The sequence below is a fragment of the Peromyscus californicus genome, unplaced genomic scaffold, assembly GCF_007827085.1.
Source record: "Peromyscus californicus insignis strain IS unplaced genomic scaffold, ASM782708v3 Scaffold_11__1_contigs__length_118956290, whole genome shotgun sequence".
NCBI classification, from domain to species: domain Eukaryota; kingdom Metazoa; phylum Chordata; class Mammalia; order Rodentia; family Cricetidae; genus Peromyscus; species Peromyscus californicus.
Window position 1 is genome coordinate 14,478,870 of NW_026294402.1, and position 21,443 is coordinate 14,500,312.

General features: G+C 39.7%; 1 protein-coding gene across 1 annotated transcript in view; it reads right to left on the minus strand.

Annotated features, from left to right (window-relative positions):
* Muc16 (mucin 16, cell surface associated) overlaps positions 1-21,443 on the minus strand; it is a 188,228-nt gene that overhangs the window by 40,079 nt on the left and 126,706 nt on the right. Inside the window, exons 52-68 of the mRNA XM_052726120.1 lie at positions 18,724-18,848; positions 18,565-18,632; positions 16,560-16,732; positions 14,800-14,835; positions 13,028-13,093; positions 12,542-12,663; positions 12,383-12,441; positions 12,082-12,254; positions 10,908-10,943; positions 8,386-8,451; positions 7,319-7,440; positions 7,165-7,223; positions 6,869-7,041; positions 5,769-5,804; positions 4,295-4,360; positions 3,240-3,361; positions 3,085-3,143 (exon numbers count right to left, since the gene is read on the minus strand). Coding sequence (XP_052582080.1) covers positions 3,085-3,143; positions 3,240-3,361; positions 4,295-4,360; positions 5,769-5,804; positions 6,869-7,041; positions 7,165-7,223; positions 7,319-7,440; positions 8,386-8,451; positions 10,908-10,943; positions 12,082-12,254; positions 12,383-12,441; positions 12,542-12,663; positions 13,028-13,093; positions 14,800-14,835; positions 16,560-16,732; positions 18,565-18,632; positions 18,724-18,848 — 1,561 coding nt within the window. The remainder of the gene's footprint in view (positions 1-3,084; positions 3,144-3,239; positions 3,362-4,294; positions 4,361-5,768; positions 5,805-6,868; positions 7,042-7,164; positions 7,224-7,318; positions 7,441-8,385; positions 8,452-10,907; positions 10,944-12,081; positions 12,255-12,382; positions 12,442-12,541; positions 12,664-13,027; positions 13,094-14,799; positions 14,836-16,559; positions 16,733-18,564; positions 18,633-18,723; positions 18,849-21,443) is intronic.

The following is a 21,443-nucleotide window of genomic DNA, read 5'->3' on the forward strand; positions in this document are numbered from 1 at the left end:
CCTGGTCTACAGAGCGAGTTCCAGGACAGCCAGAGTTACACAGAGAAACTCTGTCTTGAAAAACTGAAGAAGAAGAAGAAGAAGAAGAAGAAGAAGAAGAAGAAGAAGAAGAAGAAGAAGAAGAAGAAGCTACTTGCAATTTATACCTGCTAAGAAAGGGAAAATCAGTTTTCTTCAGCGGAGTGTCACTGGTTATATCAAACACACTCAGAGTTGGACTCATGCTCAGAAATAGTTAGAGAACATAAAACAGACATCATTTTTTTCATTTTTTAATTTGGTATGAGATTTTTGTTTCAATTTCTAGTTACTGAACTTATTTAATATTGCTTTTTTGTTTGTTTTCTTATTTGTTTGGATTTTCATTTTTGTATTTTAAGTACATTGAGGGAGACAGAGAAACTGAAAAAGAGAGGAAGAAAAGGAATTTGGGTGAGTAGGGAAGTGAGGAGGACGTGAGAGCAATGATGGGAGAGGAAAACATGATCAAAATATATTTCATAAAAATTTAAAAGAACTAATAAAAATAAAAATAAAAATAAAAAAACTAAACTAATAAAAGAACTAATTAAAACTAGAACAAATACAAGAGAGAAAGCAATTTCAGTTAAAACACTAAAATAGTCATCTGAATTTGCAGCTTGATAATAAAGCCCCTGATGGGTACTCTTCTTTTTAGGAAACATAAATCACACAGTAACCATCTAAACTAAGTCCTATAATTCTATAGGTTATACTTTTACAAATATAATTCTCCAACCAAGAAGAATATGGAAAATTCAGAACCAACATGAGAGCTGCAGTTTCAAGAAGAGACCAGTGGCTTTGCATCTTTCTCCCATTGAGAAGTTGGCCTTTCTGAAGACACTGGCTTGCATTTGGGTCAATTTTCCTTTGGAAATGAGGAGAAAAGTATGGACCAAGACCTAGGTTGGGCTGAATTGGTACTTACTTGTAGGATGTTCTTCTGGAGCAGGTTTATTATAACCTAGAAAACAGAAGACATAATAGAGGACAGGAAAGCATAGGAAAAGATTCAGCATGCTTTGGCCCATATGGCACCACACCACCCTTACATAGATTAGTGAACATATATTCATGTTATAAGATCTGACAAATCATCCTGGAAAAGAATTTCCTGGTATTTTAACTAAACCAATTTCTTCCCATACCTCTATCATGTTCCCAATTGGTTCTTACAAAACATATTTTCACACCTCACTTCCACCATATTATGTATTCATCAATACACACCATTATCTTTCCTTATATTCTGCCACTATATATCCATTTAGAATATATATTCTTTTTTTTTTTTACAGAGGAAATAGCCAAAGATATCAGAGCAATAGCCACGACTAGCTTTAGCTTACCACCAGTAGTAGCTTCCCCAGAGAGAGAGATTTCTTCCTGCCTGACTTGTGTTTTTATTGCCTGTCTGTTCTCCCTTCTCATTGGCTCTAAGCCCAGTCACACCACTTCGTCGTCAATGCCTGTCTATACAGACCTCCGGGTTTCTGTGGTTGGTACTGGGATTAAAGGCTCGTGTCACCATCCTTGGCTATGTCCTTGACCACATAGAGACTCGGCCTGCCATGTGATTGGATTATGGGCATGTGCTACCACTGCCAAACTTTTGCTTAATGGATATTTGATCTCTGATCTCCAGGCAATTTTATTTATTAACATACAAATAAAATATCACATTTCATCCCAAATAAAATATCACCACATTTCACCCTTTTTATTCTAATAAAAAGAAAAAAGTTATAACTAATATAAGAAAAATTATATTCATAAGTAAAATAACTATATACAATATATACAATCAATTAATACCTCAACAATGTCTAATCCATTTGTATTTGACAAACTCAGAGAAAATATTCCATTGTCTATCCTATTTTGGTAAGTCCAAAATGTACCTGATTCACTTTTTATCCTAACTTATATTTCTAACAGAGAACTATCTTATATTCTTATTGAGCATTTACTATGGGTAGTATTCCATTTCCAATGGAAGTATATAGTACAAACAGACACAAATAAAAAATAAAACACAGTGTGTGCCCCCCACTGCAGTTCACATTAGGAAAAGGTACAGATGAAAGTTACTGGTTCTTTGTATCAGGCATATGGTATGGTTTATAGTAAATGCAGAATGGAAAATGGAAAGAGGCTGGTAATTGTACACAAATCCTTGCAATGGCTTGATGTAACAGATTGGGTATAAAAAGTTGCATGTCAGCATTTTGATTGGACAAAACTCAGTGTAGGAAGGGCAAGTCCCTTTGTAGCTCTGTAGTTTGTTTGCTTTCTTTTTTAAATTCAGAGTAATGTAGATACATTGTATCTTCTTGTCCACTTCATAGGGTTTTATAGTTAAAGTAGCTTGGCAATTGACAAGACATAGAGTCATTGAACTTAAATTCTCTGGACACATCTGCAATCAATTTTCTATATCTTGTTAGTTAGGATGGAAAGAGTAAGCATAAATAAATATGGGTACCATAATCTTTGGGATACATTCTTGGATCTAAGAAGAGTTAGAAAGGAAGCTCAGCAAATGTATTCATACCCTTCTACTTACCGATTTTGTATACAATATGACCATACATCCATACCTCCTTGCCAGGCTATTCATGTGTGCTTCTTGAATTTTTGAAACAAAATGCTAAGAAGATAGACCAAACTGGTCTAGACAATACTATCAATACTATTGATAGAGGTAGAAAAAAATAAAGGATGCCTCAACTTCCTCCACAACAAACCACAGTTTATGCTCACCATTGACATATAGACTCTCTTTGTCCAGTGTATAGTTGCTCAACTGGGTTATTCCATGTGTCATGTTGCTCAGTTTTGAGTACAGTCCCTGAGTATCCATCCCAGGAAGTGAAGGGTCTTGGTGGTAGGTGCAGATAGCATCCACACCAGTGGCTGTTCCATTCTTCTCAGCCCTAGAAGGCAAGGAGTATAGAGATTTTAGAAAAGGTATAATGCAGATAGGAAACAGAAAGAGGAAGGAGCAAGTGGGGGGCAACAATAATAGATATCTGGCAAATGGGCAGAAAGTGGACTCACCTGAGGGAATCTAGTCTGCAACTTGAGTTGAAAAAAACGTTATGGAGCAAGGGTTCCAACTGGGGAGAAAAGCAAGGAAAATAATGGAAATAAAATTTGGATAGAGTAGATGATATGACTTATCCAAATGGAAGCTACTGGAATGAGGGTCTTACCAGGTTCTTCAGGAGAGTCTCAGTGGAATTGAACACAGCTGAGCCATTGTTCATACTTGCTGAATATGGAAGGTTGGAAATGATGAAACTCACTGTGACAGTCTTCATATGATGCCCCACAGCTGAACGAATTGGGAAGAGATATGACTAAGAATTTGTCTGGGGCTAGACTAGAATCCTATACTCATCAAGTAATATCTCCTTGTATCTTATCATCATTCTCACCATACACACAACCTTAATATCTCATCTCTGTGCCACATTAATTCACCTTTCTGAATGTTCCTAACATAATTCATGTGTAATTTCCTATCATAATCATATCTTCTCTTATCCACACTATAACCCTACCAGACTCATAGGATATACTGTCTAAGGGACTTTTTCTACACTGAACTTTAGAAGAGTGTTCTGAAAAGAAAGTCTAACTGGGACTGCCCTCTTGCTCCTACAACTCATAGATCATTGTGCAGTTTCAGGGTTCAGTTTGAGTGTTTTGATTTGTAACTCAGGGCCCTTTCCAATCTAGTTTCTCATGTCATTTTAGCTTTGGTTATTCATCAATCTGGACCTACCATCCTGTCTTTATGGGCTTTGGACTAAAAATGCAAAGGCTATATTAGGCGATGAACTTTATGCTCCATGGATGCCAAATTCCTCTCATTTATCCCATTATACTATGTTTTTCTAAGTCAATGAGCCCATGTTGTTGATATCATTTCCAGCAACACTTTATGTCCTATTTATTTAGACCACTCCTACTCAGCATGAGAGATTCAGATCACATTGAACTGTCTCTAGAAAACCCCTTTCTCTATGTATTATGTGAGCTGCTGCACATACCAAATTTCTCACTGCACTGCAATGGTCTGTTCATCTTGCAATACTGGTGGTTGTATAAAGCTTGGCTACTGATTGAATTGCTACTATAATCTTTGTGTCTGTAATGATGGCTATGGAACTAGGTTCTTCATATTCTTGTGTCTAGATCCCATATAGAAATCAGAACTGTGGGACAGGCTATCTTATAATGATAGAAACAGGTCCTTTGATACCTGTGGTGGATTCTGTTTGCACAGATATTGATGGAGAAGGCAGTATGGTAGTGGCCAATTCAGGATCTGTGGAAAGGAATGTCATCAGGGTTGAGAAAATCCCCAGGTAGTTAGAGAAGCCCATGCAGCAGTAGTCCAAAGCAGACCAAACCATTCATAGGTAGATAATACAAAAAAGAGTGAATGGCAGTAATGTTGGAAAAGCCTGTGAATAAAATTAACTCAGATAATGAGAGTGGTTGGCTGGAGAAAGACTGAGAAGAGAGGATAAATTAATTGGAAGACAGTAATTGAATTGGTAAGTAGATAAGTAGAAAGAAGAATGGATAGATGAAGGGTCAACCCGAAATTGAAGAATAATAAGTATCTGGAGAAATGGAAGGAAGGAAAGAGGGAACAAATAACATGTAAGTAAATGAACATGATGGATGGTGGGGAAGTACATGAATAGATAGATTTTTGTTGGGGTAAGTAAGTGAATGAATAGGTGGGTGGATAGACATATTGGTGGATGGGTCTGGTGGTAAATGGGTGGATGGATGAGTTGATGACTGAATGGATGGATGAATGAATAGGTGATGAATGGATGGATACAGGTACGTATGGCTAGATAGATGCACAAAGAAAGAAAGAGAAAAGGAATTGATAATCTGACCAATACATATGAGAATGTAGATAGGTAGATAGTTGAATGAGTTGACATATGTCAAGATACTGAATACATGGGTGGGTGGTTGCATGGTGGGTGGGTATATGAATGGATAGGTATGTAGGGGGATAATGGATGGATGACTGGGTAGATGTGTGTGTGTGTGTGTGTGTGTGTGTGTGTGTGTGTGTGTGTGTGTGTGTAAAAGAGGTAAATATCAAAGAAATAAAGGACAAGCTAGCAAATGGAGAGGAGTATGAGTAGGTGAATAAACAGGGGATGGATGAATGGCTAGACAGATGACTAGAGAAGGACTGATAGAAGAAATGAAGAAATACAGTATAATGGAAAGGATAATGGATGGATGGATGGATGGATGATTAAAAATGTGTTTCTGGAGGAACAGTAACTAGCAAATGAAAGAATAGACAGCTGGAAAGATAGATGAGTGGGATACTGAATGAGTGGGCTATTTTGTCCAAACACTTTAGTAGACATCAAAATTTGCTACTTAACAGTGAAGCCTCTACTACATCCTCAACAGCATTTGTTTTAGGTAACATAAATCAGTCTCTGAATTAATTTAGCTTAATAACACCATATGAAACAATTGTTCAAATTTCTTCTTCTGATTCAGAGGATTGAGGAAAATTCAGAAATCCAACACTAGGGCTTCAGTCCCAAAAAGAAGCCACCAGCTCTGCATCTTCTTTCCCCTGAAACTTTGACCACTCTCCAGAGACTGACTTGTTTAGGACAAGCTTCCTTTAGAAATGAGGAGAAAAGCATGGATCAAGACCCAAGTCAGGCTAAACTGATACTTACTTGTGGTTGATTCTTCTGTACCAGTTCCACTGTAACCTAGAAAAGCAAAAAACACAAATAAGTGTAGATGTGTATCACTTTATACACGGACTGAGCATCTACTGATGTTCTATGATCTGACTGAAGAATGTTCTGGTGTTTCAACTCATTTAACTGTTCCCTACTCAATCTCAATTATGCTCCCCAAAGTGTGTCTATATGCTTTATTTTCATGTATCACTCCCATATTTATATACATCCACTTATACCATCATCCTTTCCACTCTCTACACTCTCTCTATATTCATATGACACATATTTATTGGGAAGTTGTCATGTTTGGTGTGGCATTTCTACTTGAAGAATGTAGAATTGAACTAAACACTCCATGCTCCACTACAATTTACACCGAGACAAAGTCTGCATATAACTTAACTTATTTGTTCCTAGTGTCAACCATAATGTCTGCATTATAATGAATATTTGAAAAATGCTGAGTGAACAATACAATGATGAATTTAAATTATATGTTATTAGATAGAAAAATCCTGCATGAGTCCTTGCAATGGCCAAGTTAAAGGACCAAATTTAAACATGAAACATTAGAATTCATATCCAGACAAATTTATGTTACAGTTGGAAGGTCCATTTACCTACATGTGCTTTAGTTTGTCTCTGTGTTAAAATGAGAGTAACTTGGATAAACATCATGCTACGCAGTGGTAAATACTGATTGTAAACTGATAAGACATAGAATCACCAAGAAGACAAAGCTCTGGGCATTCTGTGAGGAGGGTTTGGGATTAGTTTAAATGAAGTACATAGCTCTACCCTAATTCTTGGTAGCTCTATCATATGGACAAAGCTCCTGAACCATAAAAGAAATAGAAAGAGAGATTAAGGCCAGTATTTATACTCATCTTCTTCCTGACTTGGGACATAGTATGGCCAGGTATATCTACTTTCCTGAAATGCTATTTATGGGTGCTTCTCAACTTCTCTGAAGAAGAATCTAAGAACATAGAAGCAACTAGTCTAGAAAGAGATCACTGACTTTGAAAAGGCTAGGAAAATAAAGAGTGGCTGAAGACATCCCATAGGAAAACACAGACCATGCTCACCATTCACATAGAGACTGTCTTTGTCCAATGTATAATTGCCCAGCTGAGTGACTCCATGGGTCAGATGGCTCAGCTCTGAATACATCTCCTGTGTGTGCATCCCAGGATGTGCAGAATCATGTTGGTAGGAGCAAATGACATTTACACTAGTGGAATTTTGATTCTTCTCAGGTCTGAAAAGAGTAAGATATCACTCTATAGATATCTTAATGTGGGTGAGAGTCCCAGGGAAGGAGGAAACAGCAGAAGGGTCAAAATAGGTAAGTCATTTCTGGAAAATAAGGAAGTAAACTCACCTGAGGGAAGTCAGTCTGCAGCTTGAGTTGAAGAATATATTCTGGAACAAGGGTCTAAGCTACAGAGGAAGGAAAAACGAAAAAGAGAAAAGTGTTGGACGCAGGATATACAGGAAGTTTGTCCTACAAGGAGGTTCCAGGATGAGGGTCTCACCAAGTGCTGTAGAATACTCTCAGTGGAATTGAACATGGCTGAACTATAGTTCATATCTTCTGAATATGGAAGATTAGAGATGGTAAAATTGATTGTGAAAGTCTTCAGATGATGCTCCACAGCTGTAGTAAGACAGAAAGAGATATCTATAACTGAGAGTTTGCCTGATACTACACTAGATTCCTATATTTATCAAGTTTTATGTCCCAGTTTGCCACCATCTGTCATTGTACACATCCAAGTCAGAGATGATCATCTCGTCTCCATGTCATACCAATCCCCTATTCAGAATGTTCTTCATATGTGCTATCTCCTTTTCCATAACAGATCAGGCCTTATCTTCTCATATCCAGACTATTTCCCTACAAGATTCACTGTGTGTTCCATATAAGTGGATTTTTCTATGATGAACACAAGAAAGGTATTGTTGAAAGGAAAAACTCACGAGGATACCCCCCAGTGCTCTTACCACCTATGGCTCCCTTTGAAGTTTCAGTGTCAAGTTCATGTTTCTTGGTTTGATACTCAAGATTCCTTTAATGTGGTTTCTTATGATTCCCAGATTCAGTTACTTATCAATTCTGTGCCTAACACTATGGCCTTTTGGGTCCTGAGGTGGACATGGAGAGCCATCACTGGAAGCTGAGCTTCATGCTTCAAGAAAACCAAATTCCTCTAGTCTCTCCACTCACTTGCTCTTGATGGCCACTGAGCCTATCTTCCTTCACAGCAAAAAATCATGACAATTTATCTATTATTTTTTTCATCCTGGGAGATTCAGTTCAGGTGGAGTTTTCTCTAGAAGGCCCCCACACACTTATATTGTGTCAGGTGCCTCTCACTTCACAAGAATCCCTCGTTGTACTGTCCTAGTCTATTCATCTCAGAAGCCTGGTAGCTGCATGAGGGCAGGCATCTGACTGAAATGCTGGTCAAATCTTATTACTGTAATAATGCTACTGGCACTGGATCCTCACATCATGGCTTCCTAGGTCTCATGTCAGTCAGGAGGTGGAAGTGTGGGACAGGGTTGTTCATCAAATATAGGAAAAGGCTTCCCCAAATACCTGTGGTGGATTCTGGTAGCACAGATGTCAGTATAAAAGGCAGGATGGTGGTGCTTGGCTCAGGAGCTGTGGAAAAGGCTGTTAGCAGTGATAAACAGAGCCCACATACAGTCAAGGAAGCTCTTACAGAAGTTGTTCAAGCCAGACCAACCATTGACAAATGGACCATAAACAAGAGTGACTGTTTGAGCGGAGGGGGAACTAAGTTTCTGAATGAAATGTATTCAAAACAATGAAAATCAAGAGTAGTTCATCAATTTGAAGCCAGATAAGAAAGTGATAAATGGCTCAAAACATATTTCAAGAGGAATAAAAACATGAGAAATGGGAGCTATGGAGACTAGAACAAATAATTGAATGAATATCATAATTGGATGAGTGAACAGGTGGGTGAATTTGTGCTTGAATGGGTGAGTTGGTGCATGCATGGATGGATGGACAGACTGGGTTAAGCATGAGGTGAGTGAGTGGGTACATGGGGAGGAATGAATGGATATGTGTGTGGATGGATGTAGGGATGAATGTATGGATATGTGGATGATACATAGGGGAAAGAACAAAGGAGAAAAATTCAAGTAAATAAACTAAAATTAAATAGGTGGATATAAGTATACATACAGTGATGAGTGGATGAGAATTTAATTGGTTTAATTCATTGATAGATTGATAGGTAGGTAGGTGAGTGGATGTATACATGTATATGTTGTTAGATGTATGGATAAGTTGGTGGGTTGATGGATAAATGGATAATTGCATGCATGGTAGATAACTGAGAATGAATGGAAGTATGAACAAAGGCAGAAAAGAGGAATAATGAACATGAAAAGTAAGTAACAAAATTATCAGGAAAATTAGTAGATTGATTGGATGTAAATGAGGTGTCCTAGGACTAATTATAAAAATGGAAGAACAGTTGCAGTAAAATGTAGGTGATTGGGACATAAAATGAAACTGTAGTATGTTAGCCAAAACAACTTGAGTAGCAATCTGTTGTAGAATATTATTTTAAGATGTGTTATATTTGTTTATGCTGTGGACCATTTGTTTAAAATGATGCAAAAATGTCTTGCATTCTTTTATGTTGCATTTGTTTAGCTCTGTGAAGCTATGTTACTTTGTCTAAAACATCTTATGGTCTAATAAATAGTTGAGCAGCAGGAGAAAGGATATGTGGGGCTGCAGGCAAAGAAAACAAATAGAAGGAGAGGAGGATCAAGGAGGAAGGATTGAGAAAAGAAGGGACCAGCCACCCAGCAACACAGACAGACATGGAGTACGAAGAACAGAAAAGATATAGAAATATATGGAAACAGAGAAAGGTAAAACCCCGAGACAAAAGATACATTTAAGAAATGTTAGCTAGAAATAAGCCAAGCTAAGGCTGGGCATTTATAAGTAAGAATAAGCCTCTGTCCATGTATGTATTTGGAAGCTTGGTGGCAGGCACCCAAAAGAGCAAAAGAACCTAAAGGTAAAAACAACAACAACTACAGCAATCACAGTGCATAACTTGACAATGAAGCCCCTGTTTAAGACTATAGTAGTTCGGGTTATAGTAGACATAAATTAAAGAATTTCTATTTAAAATGTAGTCCTTATCCCTCACCAAGAAAACTTCTCTTTGCAGCACACAGAGACCATTACAGTAACCCCCAACCAATCAAAATGCAGATTGGTGAAGCTGAGTGCCAATGACATTGGATACATCTATAAAATAACTCTTGCAGCCAAGGCTCTAGAAACATTGCAGGAGAGTCAGGGGAAAGTTTGCAAGAGCCAGAGTATTAGGGAGTTTGGTATGAAACTATGTATTCCAGTAATGCCAGAAGCTATCCTCATAAAGTCTCACCAGCATGACTGCATAAACATAAGCTGAACAAGGACAACAACAACAGACATGCCAAATTGAATGAGAAAAAAGCCCATGAGTTCTTAACCCTACCCAAGGAACTACAGGCAGCCAAGGAATGATGAGAGTGGGAAAAATAGTCTTCCCTAGGAAAGAGCACACCAACTGATTATCCAATATCTAACAGTCAGTCCTGAAAACATAGGTACAAGTAACATTATACAGACTGCGCAGGTTATATTTAGGAATATATTTGTATATAAATATACATCTATGCAAGTAACAGCAAATAATGAAAAGAAAAAGGCCATGGATTTGAAAAGAGAAAGGAGGTTTATAGGTGGTTTTGGAGGGAAGAAAGCAAAGGGGAAGATGTTGTAAGTATATTATAATCTCAAAAATAAAAGAAGAAATTAACAAATTACTATCTGACATGATCCTTTTTATAAGTAATGATCACTTATTCATATTGTTTCCTCTAAGCTGAAGGAGTATAGGGAATTCAGAAATCCAATGCTTGGGCTGAAGGGCAAAAAACAGGCCAGGGGCTCATTTTTCTACTACTAAGGCCTTGGCTCCACTCAGGAGACTGGCTTGTGTTTGGGGCAAGCTTCCTTTGTAAATGAGGAGCAAAGCCTTGACCAAGACCAAGTTGGCATGGTTTGATACTTACTTGTAGTAAGTATGTCTGAGCCAAGTTCATTATAACCTAGAAAACAAAAGTCAAGTATAAGTGCAAGATGCAGAATGGTCTCATACATCATGCTGTTATCTATGTGGGAAATGGATACTTGTTCTTGTGAGTACTTATTAAGTGTCTACTAATGTGCTAGGAGCTTACTTAAATATTATCGTGAGGAAAAACTTCCTGATACTTCATTTATACCCAACTCTTCCTTACCAGCTCTCTAGCATGCTCCCAGAATGAGTCTTTCATATGATTTATGTTCATACCTCAAAATCTAAAGATATATTCTCATCTATGCCATTATCTACCCACCTATTTCCCATATATAATATATAACATTGGTCATTTGCTATGCATCTTATTCCACTTAAGGTTGAAGAATATTGTGCTGAGTAATATTATAGTGAGGCTGTGCCTCACTATATGCCTCATTATAGATTACATTCAGATGAGGTGAACATGAAATTTATTCATCTCTGGTGTCAGGAACAAGGTCTGGTTTTCAGTAGATTCTTGGTAAATGCTGACTTAGCAACAAACTTAGGCATATAAATTGTGCATTTTTTGAGAGGGAAACCATGCATAGGTCTTCAATGGCCAAAGGATGAAATATAAACTCAGGACACTAAGACTCAGACCAGCTAAAAACTTCACTTCTTATAAGTAAATGTTGGCCCCTTTCATTCCCAGTGCCTTAATTTGTTCTGTGTTAAAAGGGAAGTATGAAGGTCTAAGATAACATCTTTCACACTCCATGGAGTATAATGGTTGCTATAAATGGTCAATCTGACTATTTACTATCAACAAAGAGACAAACTCTGAGCATGATGTTGAGGGAGTTCATAGATTGGGTCAACCCAGGAGGGATGATATACATTAACTCTGGACAGCACAGCCCTATGGCCTAGATTCCTGGTTGGATAAAAAGATAGTGAGCTGAAGACCAGCATTTATATGTCTCTCCTCCTTGACATTGTCCATGATGTGATAGTCTACCTTACCCTTCTATGCTTTTTTGTGTGCCTATTTGATTATTTGGACAGAAATGAAGAGTATAGAAACATTTGGTCTACATAAAGACCATTAGGAACATTTCAGAGTATAGATAAAATAAAGGATGCCCGAGGAGACCACATAGCAAACCACAGACCATACTCACCATTCACATAGAGGCTATGCTTCTCCAGTGTGTAGTTTCCCAGTTGGGTGACTCCATGGCTCAGATGGCTCAGTTCTGAGTATAGACCCTGTGTATCCATTCCAGGATGTGCAGGGTCATGCTGGTAGGTGCAGGTGGTAACCACACTTGTGAATGTCCCATTCTTCTTAGGGCTTAAAGAGAAAAGTGTAGATATTCAAGGGAAGTCCTAATGTAGATGGAAGGCCCAAGGAAGGGGAAACAGCAGAAGATCAAAAGAAGGGATAGTTATTCTCAGGCAATTGTATGGAAGTAGAATCACCTGAGGGAGGTCAGTCTGCAACTTGAGTTAAAGGAGCTATTCTGGAACAAGGGCCCAAGCTGTGGATGAGAAAGGAAAAAAGAGAGTAAACAGTTGGGTGGAGGATGCAGATGAAGTGAATATCGGTAGGGGGGGGCGGTTTAGGAAAGAGGGTCTTACCAGGTGTTGTAGGACATTCTCAGTGGAGTTGAACATGGCTGAGCCACTGATCATGTCTGCTGAATATGGAAGGTTGGAGATGGTAAAGTTGATTGTGAAGGTTTCCAGGTGGTGCCACATAGCTGGAGGAAGACAGAAAGATAAATACCTACAACTGAGTGTTTACTTGTGACAAGGCTGGAATACTGCTCTGATCAGATCGTGTTCTCTACCATATGGTCTGTCATGACTATCCAACACTTACATATGCATTTTCTACATAAAGCCTTCCTCTCTGTGATGCCGGTTGTGTCTCCCTCTGACTTCTCATTGTACTGTAATCATCTGTTTATTTCATGAACATGGTGTTTGCATGAGGGCAGGCATCTAACTTAACTGCTAGTCTGATTTTGTGCTTGTAATGATGAACCTGGCACTGGGCTCTCCACATCTGATGCTTCCTAGCTCTCATGTGACAACTAGTGAAATAAAAGGGTCCCCAGATACCTGTATTGGACTCTGGCTGTAGAGATGTTGATGGGGAGGGCAAGATGGTGGTGGCTGGTTCTGGAGCTGTGGAAAAACCTGTCATCAGGCATGGACAGAGTGCCCTGATAGAGAAGCCCTTTTAGCATTGGTCCAAGTCAGACAAATCACCCACAAGAATAAGGGAAAGAGCAATCACATGAGTAGAGGAATGAGAAAAACCTGTGAATGGAATTAGTAAGATAGTGAGAGTGGTAAGAGAGGCTGAGCAAACAGCATAGGTGGATATGAATACAGAAAACAGAAGAGGTGATTGTAAAGAACCTAAAAATGATAGGTCAAAGCAGAATTAAAAAAGGATGAAAACAGTGTTTGAGGAGGTAGAAGCAAAGCAGAAGGAAGGAAGTTCAAATAAATGAATGAGCATGAGCATAGGTAGATAACTAGGCAGATGCAGGGTGTGAATGCGTGATAGGAAGGTAGATGGATGAATGGACAAATAGGAAGATGGATGGATGGGTCGTTAAGTTGTTCACAGGGTGGCTGGAGAGGCATATTGATGCACAGTGAAAACAAGACAGAGGAAATGAATGTCACAGACATTTGGACAAAAGAAAGTGTGTGAATATATGGGAGAATAGATTGACAAATGCATGGGTAGGTGGATAGATGGATTCATGGATAGATGATTCGTGGATAGATGGTTCATGGATAGATGAATATATCTGTAAGTATTTATGCATCTGTAGTACATAGATGGATGTGAAGATGTATGGATGGATGGGCAAATAGATAAAAGAAATGAAGGACAAACAACAAAGGACAGAAGTAAAGGATGGATAAGTAGGTGAATGAATATAGAAAGAAAAAACCAGAAGGCATAAGAAGGTTGTAAAAAGGTGAGCAGTAAAATGTGTAGATAGATGAGTGAATAGAAATGTGGTATCAAAGAAGAGGAATGATTAGGGAAAATGAAATCATGGATAGCTGAAAAGACAGGTGAACCAGTCACTGATTTTTAAAAGGCATTTGTAGCCTGCAGGTTTTTCTGGTCCTGCCTGACTCTGGGGTCAGGTCAGGACGAATCTCTCCCACCTGCATCCTGAAGCTTCTTATAAAATAATCGCCCAAAGGCTTAATATTATTTACAAACTGTATGGCCATGGCCTATGGCTCAAGCTTCTTGCTAGCTAGCTCTTCTAACTAAACTCAGCCCATTTCTATTAATCTATATGTTGCCACGTGTTTTGTGACCTTACTTGTGTGCCATTACATACTGCTCCCTGGACAGCACGATGGCTTCTCTCCTCTCTCGTGTCTCCCCTTTTCCTGTCTCTGTTCTGGATTTCCCACCTGCCTGTAAGCTGCCTTGCCATAGGCCAAAGCAGTCCATTATTAACCAATTGGAACAGCACATATTCACAGCATACAGAAAGACATTCCTCAGCAGGCATTTTTTTATCCCAAGTCTCTTAAGTAACTGTTACCATTTAGAATCTGAGAATGAAGTCCTTACTGGGGGCCCAGTAGCTTTTGTTCATGGAAGAAATAAACTAGAGTCAACATATGACTTCTGCCTTCCTATAACTCTTGTTTAAACTTCTTCCTTTAACCCAGAGGAGTATGAAAAGTTCAGAAATCCAATGTGAGGAATGAAGGTCCAAAAGAGAGGCTAAAGACTCAACATTATTCATCTACTAAGACCTTAGCCTCTCTTGGGAGGCTGGTTTGTTCTGAGGTATGCTTTCTTTCTGAATGAGAAGACATACATAGGCCAAAATACAGGCACATACTTGTAGGAGGTACGTCTGGACCAGGTTCATTGTAACCTAGGAAACAAAAGTCATGCATAAGTGAAAGGGTCATAGCGGTCCCATACACCATGCCATGGTACATGGGGGCCCCATTATGATACATTTATTTTGTATACTGAGAATCTACTCATGTGCCCATATCTGACTTAAATGTCATCATGAACAATTTCTTGTTATTTCAATTAGATTTAACTCTTCCTTACTATTCAATAGCAAGAGAACAACAGGAGATCTATGCTTATATACTCCTATGTATGCAGTTATCCACACCATTGTCTTCCCTTTTAATGTACCTCTATTATCTACTGTTGTTTACTGAGCACTTACTCTCTGTGGTACTCTATTTCCAAATGAAGCATATAATAATGAACAAACCAATCTTTACTGCACTGAAATTTACAATGGGACAAGGTACACATGAAAATTATTTGTTCCTGGTGTCAGGGCTAAGATTTGATTTATAGTAGATTTTGGTAAATGTTGACTGGACAACAAAGTGATGCATTTAAATAGCACAGTTTATGAAGGTGGATTCTAACTAAGTTTCTTCTGTGACAGAATTGAAGGGATGGATGTAAACCAGAATATCAAAGTGGGAGCCTGTTCCTTTCATTCTCTTTGCCTCAGTTTTTCTTCTTGTTGAAATAAGAGAAATGGGGGTCCACATTGTCTCCTCTCTTCCATAAGTGTGTGTAATAGTTAATGCCGATGATCAGTTTTACTGGTCTTGGAATCACCTAGGAGACAAACTTCTGGGCATGTCTCTCAGAGAATTTCTAGATTAGGTTGTGATTAAAAGGTCTACCTTAACTGTGGGCAGCTCCATATAATGGGCTGTGACTAAATATGTAGGAGATATAAGAGGACTTGCGTTTATCTTGTTTTTTTTTTCTTCCTGACTATTGGTGCTATGTGATCAGGTACCTCACCTTCCTTGCCATGATGAGAGTGATTTCCTTACACTGGAAACTAAAATAAACCTTCTGATAAGTTGATGTCAGGTATTTGCTTATAGCAATTAAACACATAGCTACTTCATGAGGCAATGGTGATACACGAATGCAAGTTCCTAAGAATGATTTCCAGGTTAGGAAGGACAGGAGAGGACATGTTGTGGAGGGGAGGGGAGCAGAGGAGAAGGAAGGTGGAAGGGAAGGTAGGGAATGAAAGGAAGAGGAAGAGGAGGACTGGCAGGAAAGGGAAAGTGGAAAGGAAAGAAAGAAGATGGGAGAGAAATAAGGAAAGGAAAGGAAGAACTATTTTGACCAGTTTTTCTAGGGATATGTCTTGCATTTGAACATGCCATACAGGGCATATAGCTTAGAAGCTGTCCTTTCTTGGTTTTATGCTGATATGTAGTGTCTGAAGCTTAGGTCATTCGATACACTGACCCCTTTTCTTACATCTCCTGTGTGAGAAAACTGTCCAGGAGAGAAGTTAATCTAGTATCAAGAGTGAGAAGAAAGCAGGCTTTGAGACAAGTGTATCCTCTTTATTTCTCCAAGAAAGACTGTTTTATGAAGTAATTACCTGGAGTATCACATTGGCAATAACAACAGCACTCATGTTTGGATTCAAAACTCTCAAGTTGGGACTTGTTAAGGAGTAGTCTTTTGGGGTGTAGGTGGGTTTTGGGGTGGAAGCTTGCATTTGAATCCCAATATCTCCCTAAAGAACTGGGAACTGGGAAGTTTTTTAGCATGCAAGAGGGCCAGGAGATGGAGATGGAAAATGCTCACCGTTGATGTAAAGAGTGTCTTTATCCAGGGAATAAGGACCCAGCCGGGTGATTCCACGGGTCTGCCAGCTTAGGTCATAGAAAACTGATTTGGCAGGCAGTCCCAGACCAGTGGGAACCTGGTGGTAGGTGCAAAGGACATCTACCTGGGTCTGGGCACCATTCTTCACTGACCTGAGTTGGGGAGGAAGAGGAGTACATTGAGGAGATTTTGATCGCTTGCTGCCTCTCCCTCTGTGGTCACTCTATACAATGCATAGCCTACACTTTGATTTTGTTGATGATGTTTGCTGCCTTGCTCGCTCACTTACTTTCACAAATTAGGATTCCACACCTGTGGGTGCTCATGTCTGAAAGCGTCTCTCTTTGCATTGCTCTTCGGATTACTTACAGTTATCCCAATTTTGGTTTCACCGCCTCTTCTTCCCCTCCTTCCTCTTCTTTTCTCCCTCTTTACTCTCCCCTTCTTCCTCACCTTCCTCCTCTCTATTATCCTCTTCCTCCTCTTCCTCTTCTGTTTTCTTCCCTCATTCCCTTCTCCTCTTCATTCTCCTTCCCTGCTCTTCTTTCCCCACTCTTTCACCTTCTTCTTCTCGCTCCTTCTTTTCTCTTGCTCTTCCTTCTTCTCCTCCCCTTCACAGTCTTCTTGTCCTCTTTTTCATCCTATTCTTTCTTTTCCTTGTTTTGAAGTAACTTCTTTGGCATCAAAACATTCTGTTCTGGTTAGAGACTCATTATAGACTCAAAGTTTTAAAGAGAGGCTCAGTAAAACCAGAAAATAAAGAATGCAGCTGTATCAGAAAGCCTCTTAAATGTACTAGAGTCGATAGGCTCCTCCCTCCCTGGAGTTATTCAGTCAATAAGGAGTGTTGAAGAGAGGAGAATGTCCAACCTGCTGAGACACTTGCAAGTTGTACAGAGAGCTCCAGTATCCAAGCTTTTATGAGTTGTTATCCTCTTTCTCTTCACAAGTTAATTGTATCAGATAGTTCATTAAAGTAATCTGAAGTTTACTAATATAGACGGTAAATTTTGTGTTATATATATTTTACTACAATTAAAAAGGAATCAAGGAGGGGAAAGAACTTGGTGGATAATAATGCTTGCTCTGCAAGCATGAGGATCTGAGTTCTTTTTGTCTCTTTATTTATTCTTCTATCATACAATTACATCCTGACCACAGTCTCCCCTCCCTTCACTCCTCCCCATTCCCACTTTCCTTCTCCCACAGATTTACTGCACTTCCATTTTCCTTCAGGAAAAATCCTCCCAGGGATATCCCCCAAACATGGCATAACAAGATGCAATAAGACCAGGCACTACCCTCATATCAAGGCTGGATGAGGCAACCCAATAGGAGGAAAAGGAGGACCTGATTTCTAATTCTTAAGAACCCATGTAAAAAAAAAATAGCCCAGTGTGACTACATGTGCTTATAATCCAAGCACTGGGACAGGGGATATCCAGGCGCTCACTCATCAGTCAGCCAGCCTTTTAAAACTTTTTGTTTTTGAGAAAGGGTCTCACTATGTAACACAGGCTATCCCACAACACACTATATAGACCAGGCTGGCCTTGAACTCACAGAGATCTGCCTGCCTGATTCTGCCTCCCAAGTTATAGGATTAAAGGTTTGTGTTATTACATCCAGCCTTAAGTTTTTTTTATTTGTTTTTACAATTTAATATTTTTATTATGCTGTCATCAAAACTAGGGTCTTGTACATTCTTAATAAGTGATCTATAGCCAAGCCATGCCCATGTCCATAACTGGTAGATTCTAGGCAGGGACTCTCCTGCTTAACCACCCCACCACCCCACTACTGAGGGATTATTGGCAAGTACCCTATTGCTATAAAATAAAAATTGTCATAAAATCATTAAAACACAAACAAAAAAGACACATCAATCCTAAGTGTTCCCATCATCACAACTCCAAGCCTTTTCAAGTAGGATAATGGGTTGGTAGGGTAGGAGAGGGGGGTGTAAGTGGAGAATGTGTCTCACCTCAGAGTGGCTACTCTACAGCCTGTGTATAGGGGGCCAAGGCTGCTCCTCTGAAACAAAGGGCCGAGCTGCAGAGAAAGAAGTGAGTCAGAGTTGGGTAGAGGCAGGCATCTACACTAGGAGGGGAAGGAAGGGCCTGAGGGGAAGCAGGTAGCTCACCAGGTGCTGCATGAGTGTATCCGTGATGTTGAACTTGGGGGAGCCAACCTGGCCCATGTCGGCTGAGTAGCGCAGGTTGTTGATGGTGAAGTTCACTGTGAACATCTCCTCACTGACTTCCCCAGCTGCTCAGGTGGAAAGAGACACAGCTAAAGCTGATATGACAGGAGGTAGATGGGGGTGGGACATTAATGTGCCTTGTAGTGGGTCTTCCAAGGGCTCCCTGTATGCCTCTCAGTAAATCTAAGGGTGACGTGTTAATGGAGGCAACTATAGATGTCAGTTAAGGGTACCCTTGATGTGAGGAATCTGATAGATCATTTCTACCATCCCACTTTCCATATATGTGGGTTCAATATAAACATGGATCTTTGCTTCTTTGTGAGGGGAAAGGCCCATATTGCCTGCTCAGGCAGGACTGGTGACTCCTAATGTCTGTCTGTCCCTCTCTTTTTCTCTCCCTTTCCTCTTCATCTCTTTCCCGATCCTTCTCTCCCTCTTACTCTCTCACCATCTACCTGTTCCTCTCTTCCTCGCCTTCTCTTCTCTGTCTCTTCTTGTTCTGCTCCTCCTTTCTTCTCTGTCCCACTTCCCCTCCTTTTCTCTCATCTCCCTCTTCTCTTGTCCTCTCTATTTGTCCCTTTCTCCACTTATTTCTTTTATTGAAAAGGTGCTTTAATTGATAAAATGTATAAAGTTAAGATCACTAATAATCTTACAACCTACAATGATACATGATTTTACTTATTTTTCTAGAAAACATAGTATTATAAGCTTTGGAATGAGAAAACATGTAGCTTAAACATTTTATTTATAGTATTTACAAAATTAAGTTTTTAAAAGAAAGGTCTAACCATAACTGTTTCAAGTCCAATTCATGAGAACACAGTTACAAGATCCCCATGAGAAAACTCTATACTTCAAAACAGACTTCACTTTAAAAATCAACCGAAAAACCAAAAAATCCCGCCCCACCTGTTTTTACAGTTTAAGAAAACCTGTCACCATTAATGCAGAAATGGTGAATTAACCAAGTTTCCAAAACTTTACTTTTGTCTATTTCCTTTTTTCTAAAGAATATCTGTATTTTATTTTTAAGTTTTTTTCTTTCTTCTTGTCTCTTCCTCCCTCCTCCCGCCCCCTCCTCCCAATATACCCCCCATTCCCACCTCCTCCAGAGCAAGGACTCCCCTGGGGATTCAGCTCAGTCTGGTAGATTCAGTTGAGGCAGGGCCAGTCCCCTCCTGCCTTCATCCAGGCTGAGCAAAGTGTCTCAGCATAGGCCCTAGGTTCCAAAAGCCAGCTCATGCACTAAGGACAGGTCCCAGTCCCACTGCCTGGGGGCCTCCTAAATAGTTCAAGCTAATCGACTGTCTCACTTATCCAGAGGGCCTGATCCATTTCCATGGGGGCTCCTCAGGTATTGGTTCATTTTTCATGTGTTTCCACTAATTTGGCTATTTGTCCCTGTGCTTTTTCCAATCTTGGTCTCAACATCTCTCGCTCATACAATCCCTCCTCTCTCTCGACAGTTGGACTCCTGGAGCTCCATCGGGGGCCTGGCCATGGATCTCTGCATCTGGATGAGAGTTCTATCATGACAGTTAGGGTGTTCGGCCATCCGATCACTAGAGTAGGTCAGTTCGGGCTTTCTCTTACCCATTGCCAGTAGTCTATTGTGGAGGTATCTTGTGGATTTCTGGGGACCTCTCTAGCACTTTACTTCTTCCTATTCTCATGGGGTCTTCATTTATCATGGTGTCTCTTTCCTTGTTCTCCCTCTATGTTCCTGATCCAGCTGGGATCTCCCGCTCCCCTAAGCTCTCTTTCCCCCAACACTTGCCCTTCATTACCCCCGTCATGTCCAGTTTGCTCATGTAGATCTCATCCATTGCTCTGTTGTTGGGTGATCCCTGTGTCTTTCTTAGGGTCCTCTTTACTAGGTAGCCTCCCTGGAGTTTGAGTAGCAGTCTAGTCATCCTTTGTTTTACATCTAGTATCCTCCTTTGAGTGAGTACATACCATGTTTGTCTTTCCAAGTCTGGGCTACCTCACTTGGGATGATATTTTCTAGATCCATCCATTTGCCTGCAAACCTCATGATGTCATTGTTTTTCTCTGCTGAGTAGTACTCCATTGTATATATGTACCACATTTTATTTATCCATTTTTCAGTTGTAGGGCATTTAGGTTGATTCCAGGTTCTGGCTATTCCAAACAATGCTGATATGAACATAGTTGAGCATGTGTCCTTCTGGTATGATTGAGCATTCCTTGGGTATATGCCCAAGAGTGGTGTAGCTGGGTCTTGGGGGAGATTGATTCCCAATTTTCTAAGAACACGCATATTGATTTCCAAAGTGGATGTACAAGTTTGCATTCCCACCAACAGTGGAGGAGAGTTCCCCTTGTTCCACATCCTCTCCAGCATAAGCTGTCTTCAGTGTTTTTGATCTTAGCCATTCTGACAGGGATAAAGTGGTATCTATGAGTCATTTTGATTTGCATTTACCTGATGATTAGGGATGTTGAGCAATTCCTTAAATGTCTTTCAGCCATTTGAGCTTCTTGAGAATGCTCTGCTTAGCTCTGTAGCCCATTTTTTAATTGGACTGTTGGGTATTTTGATGTCTAATTTCTTGAGTTCTTCATATATTCTGAATATCAGCCCTCTGTCAGATGTGGGGCTGGTGAAGATCTATTCCCATGCTGTAGGCTGT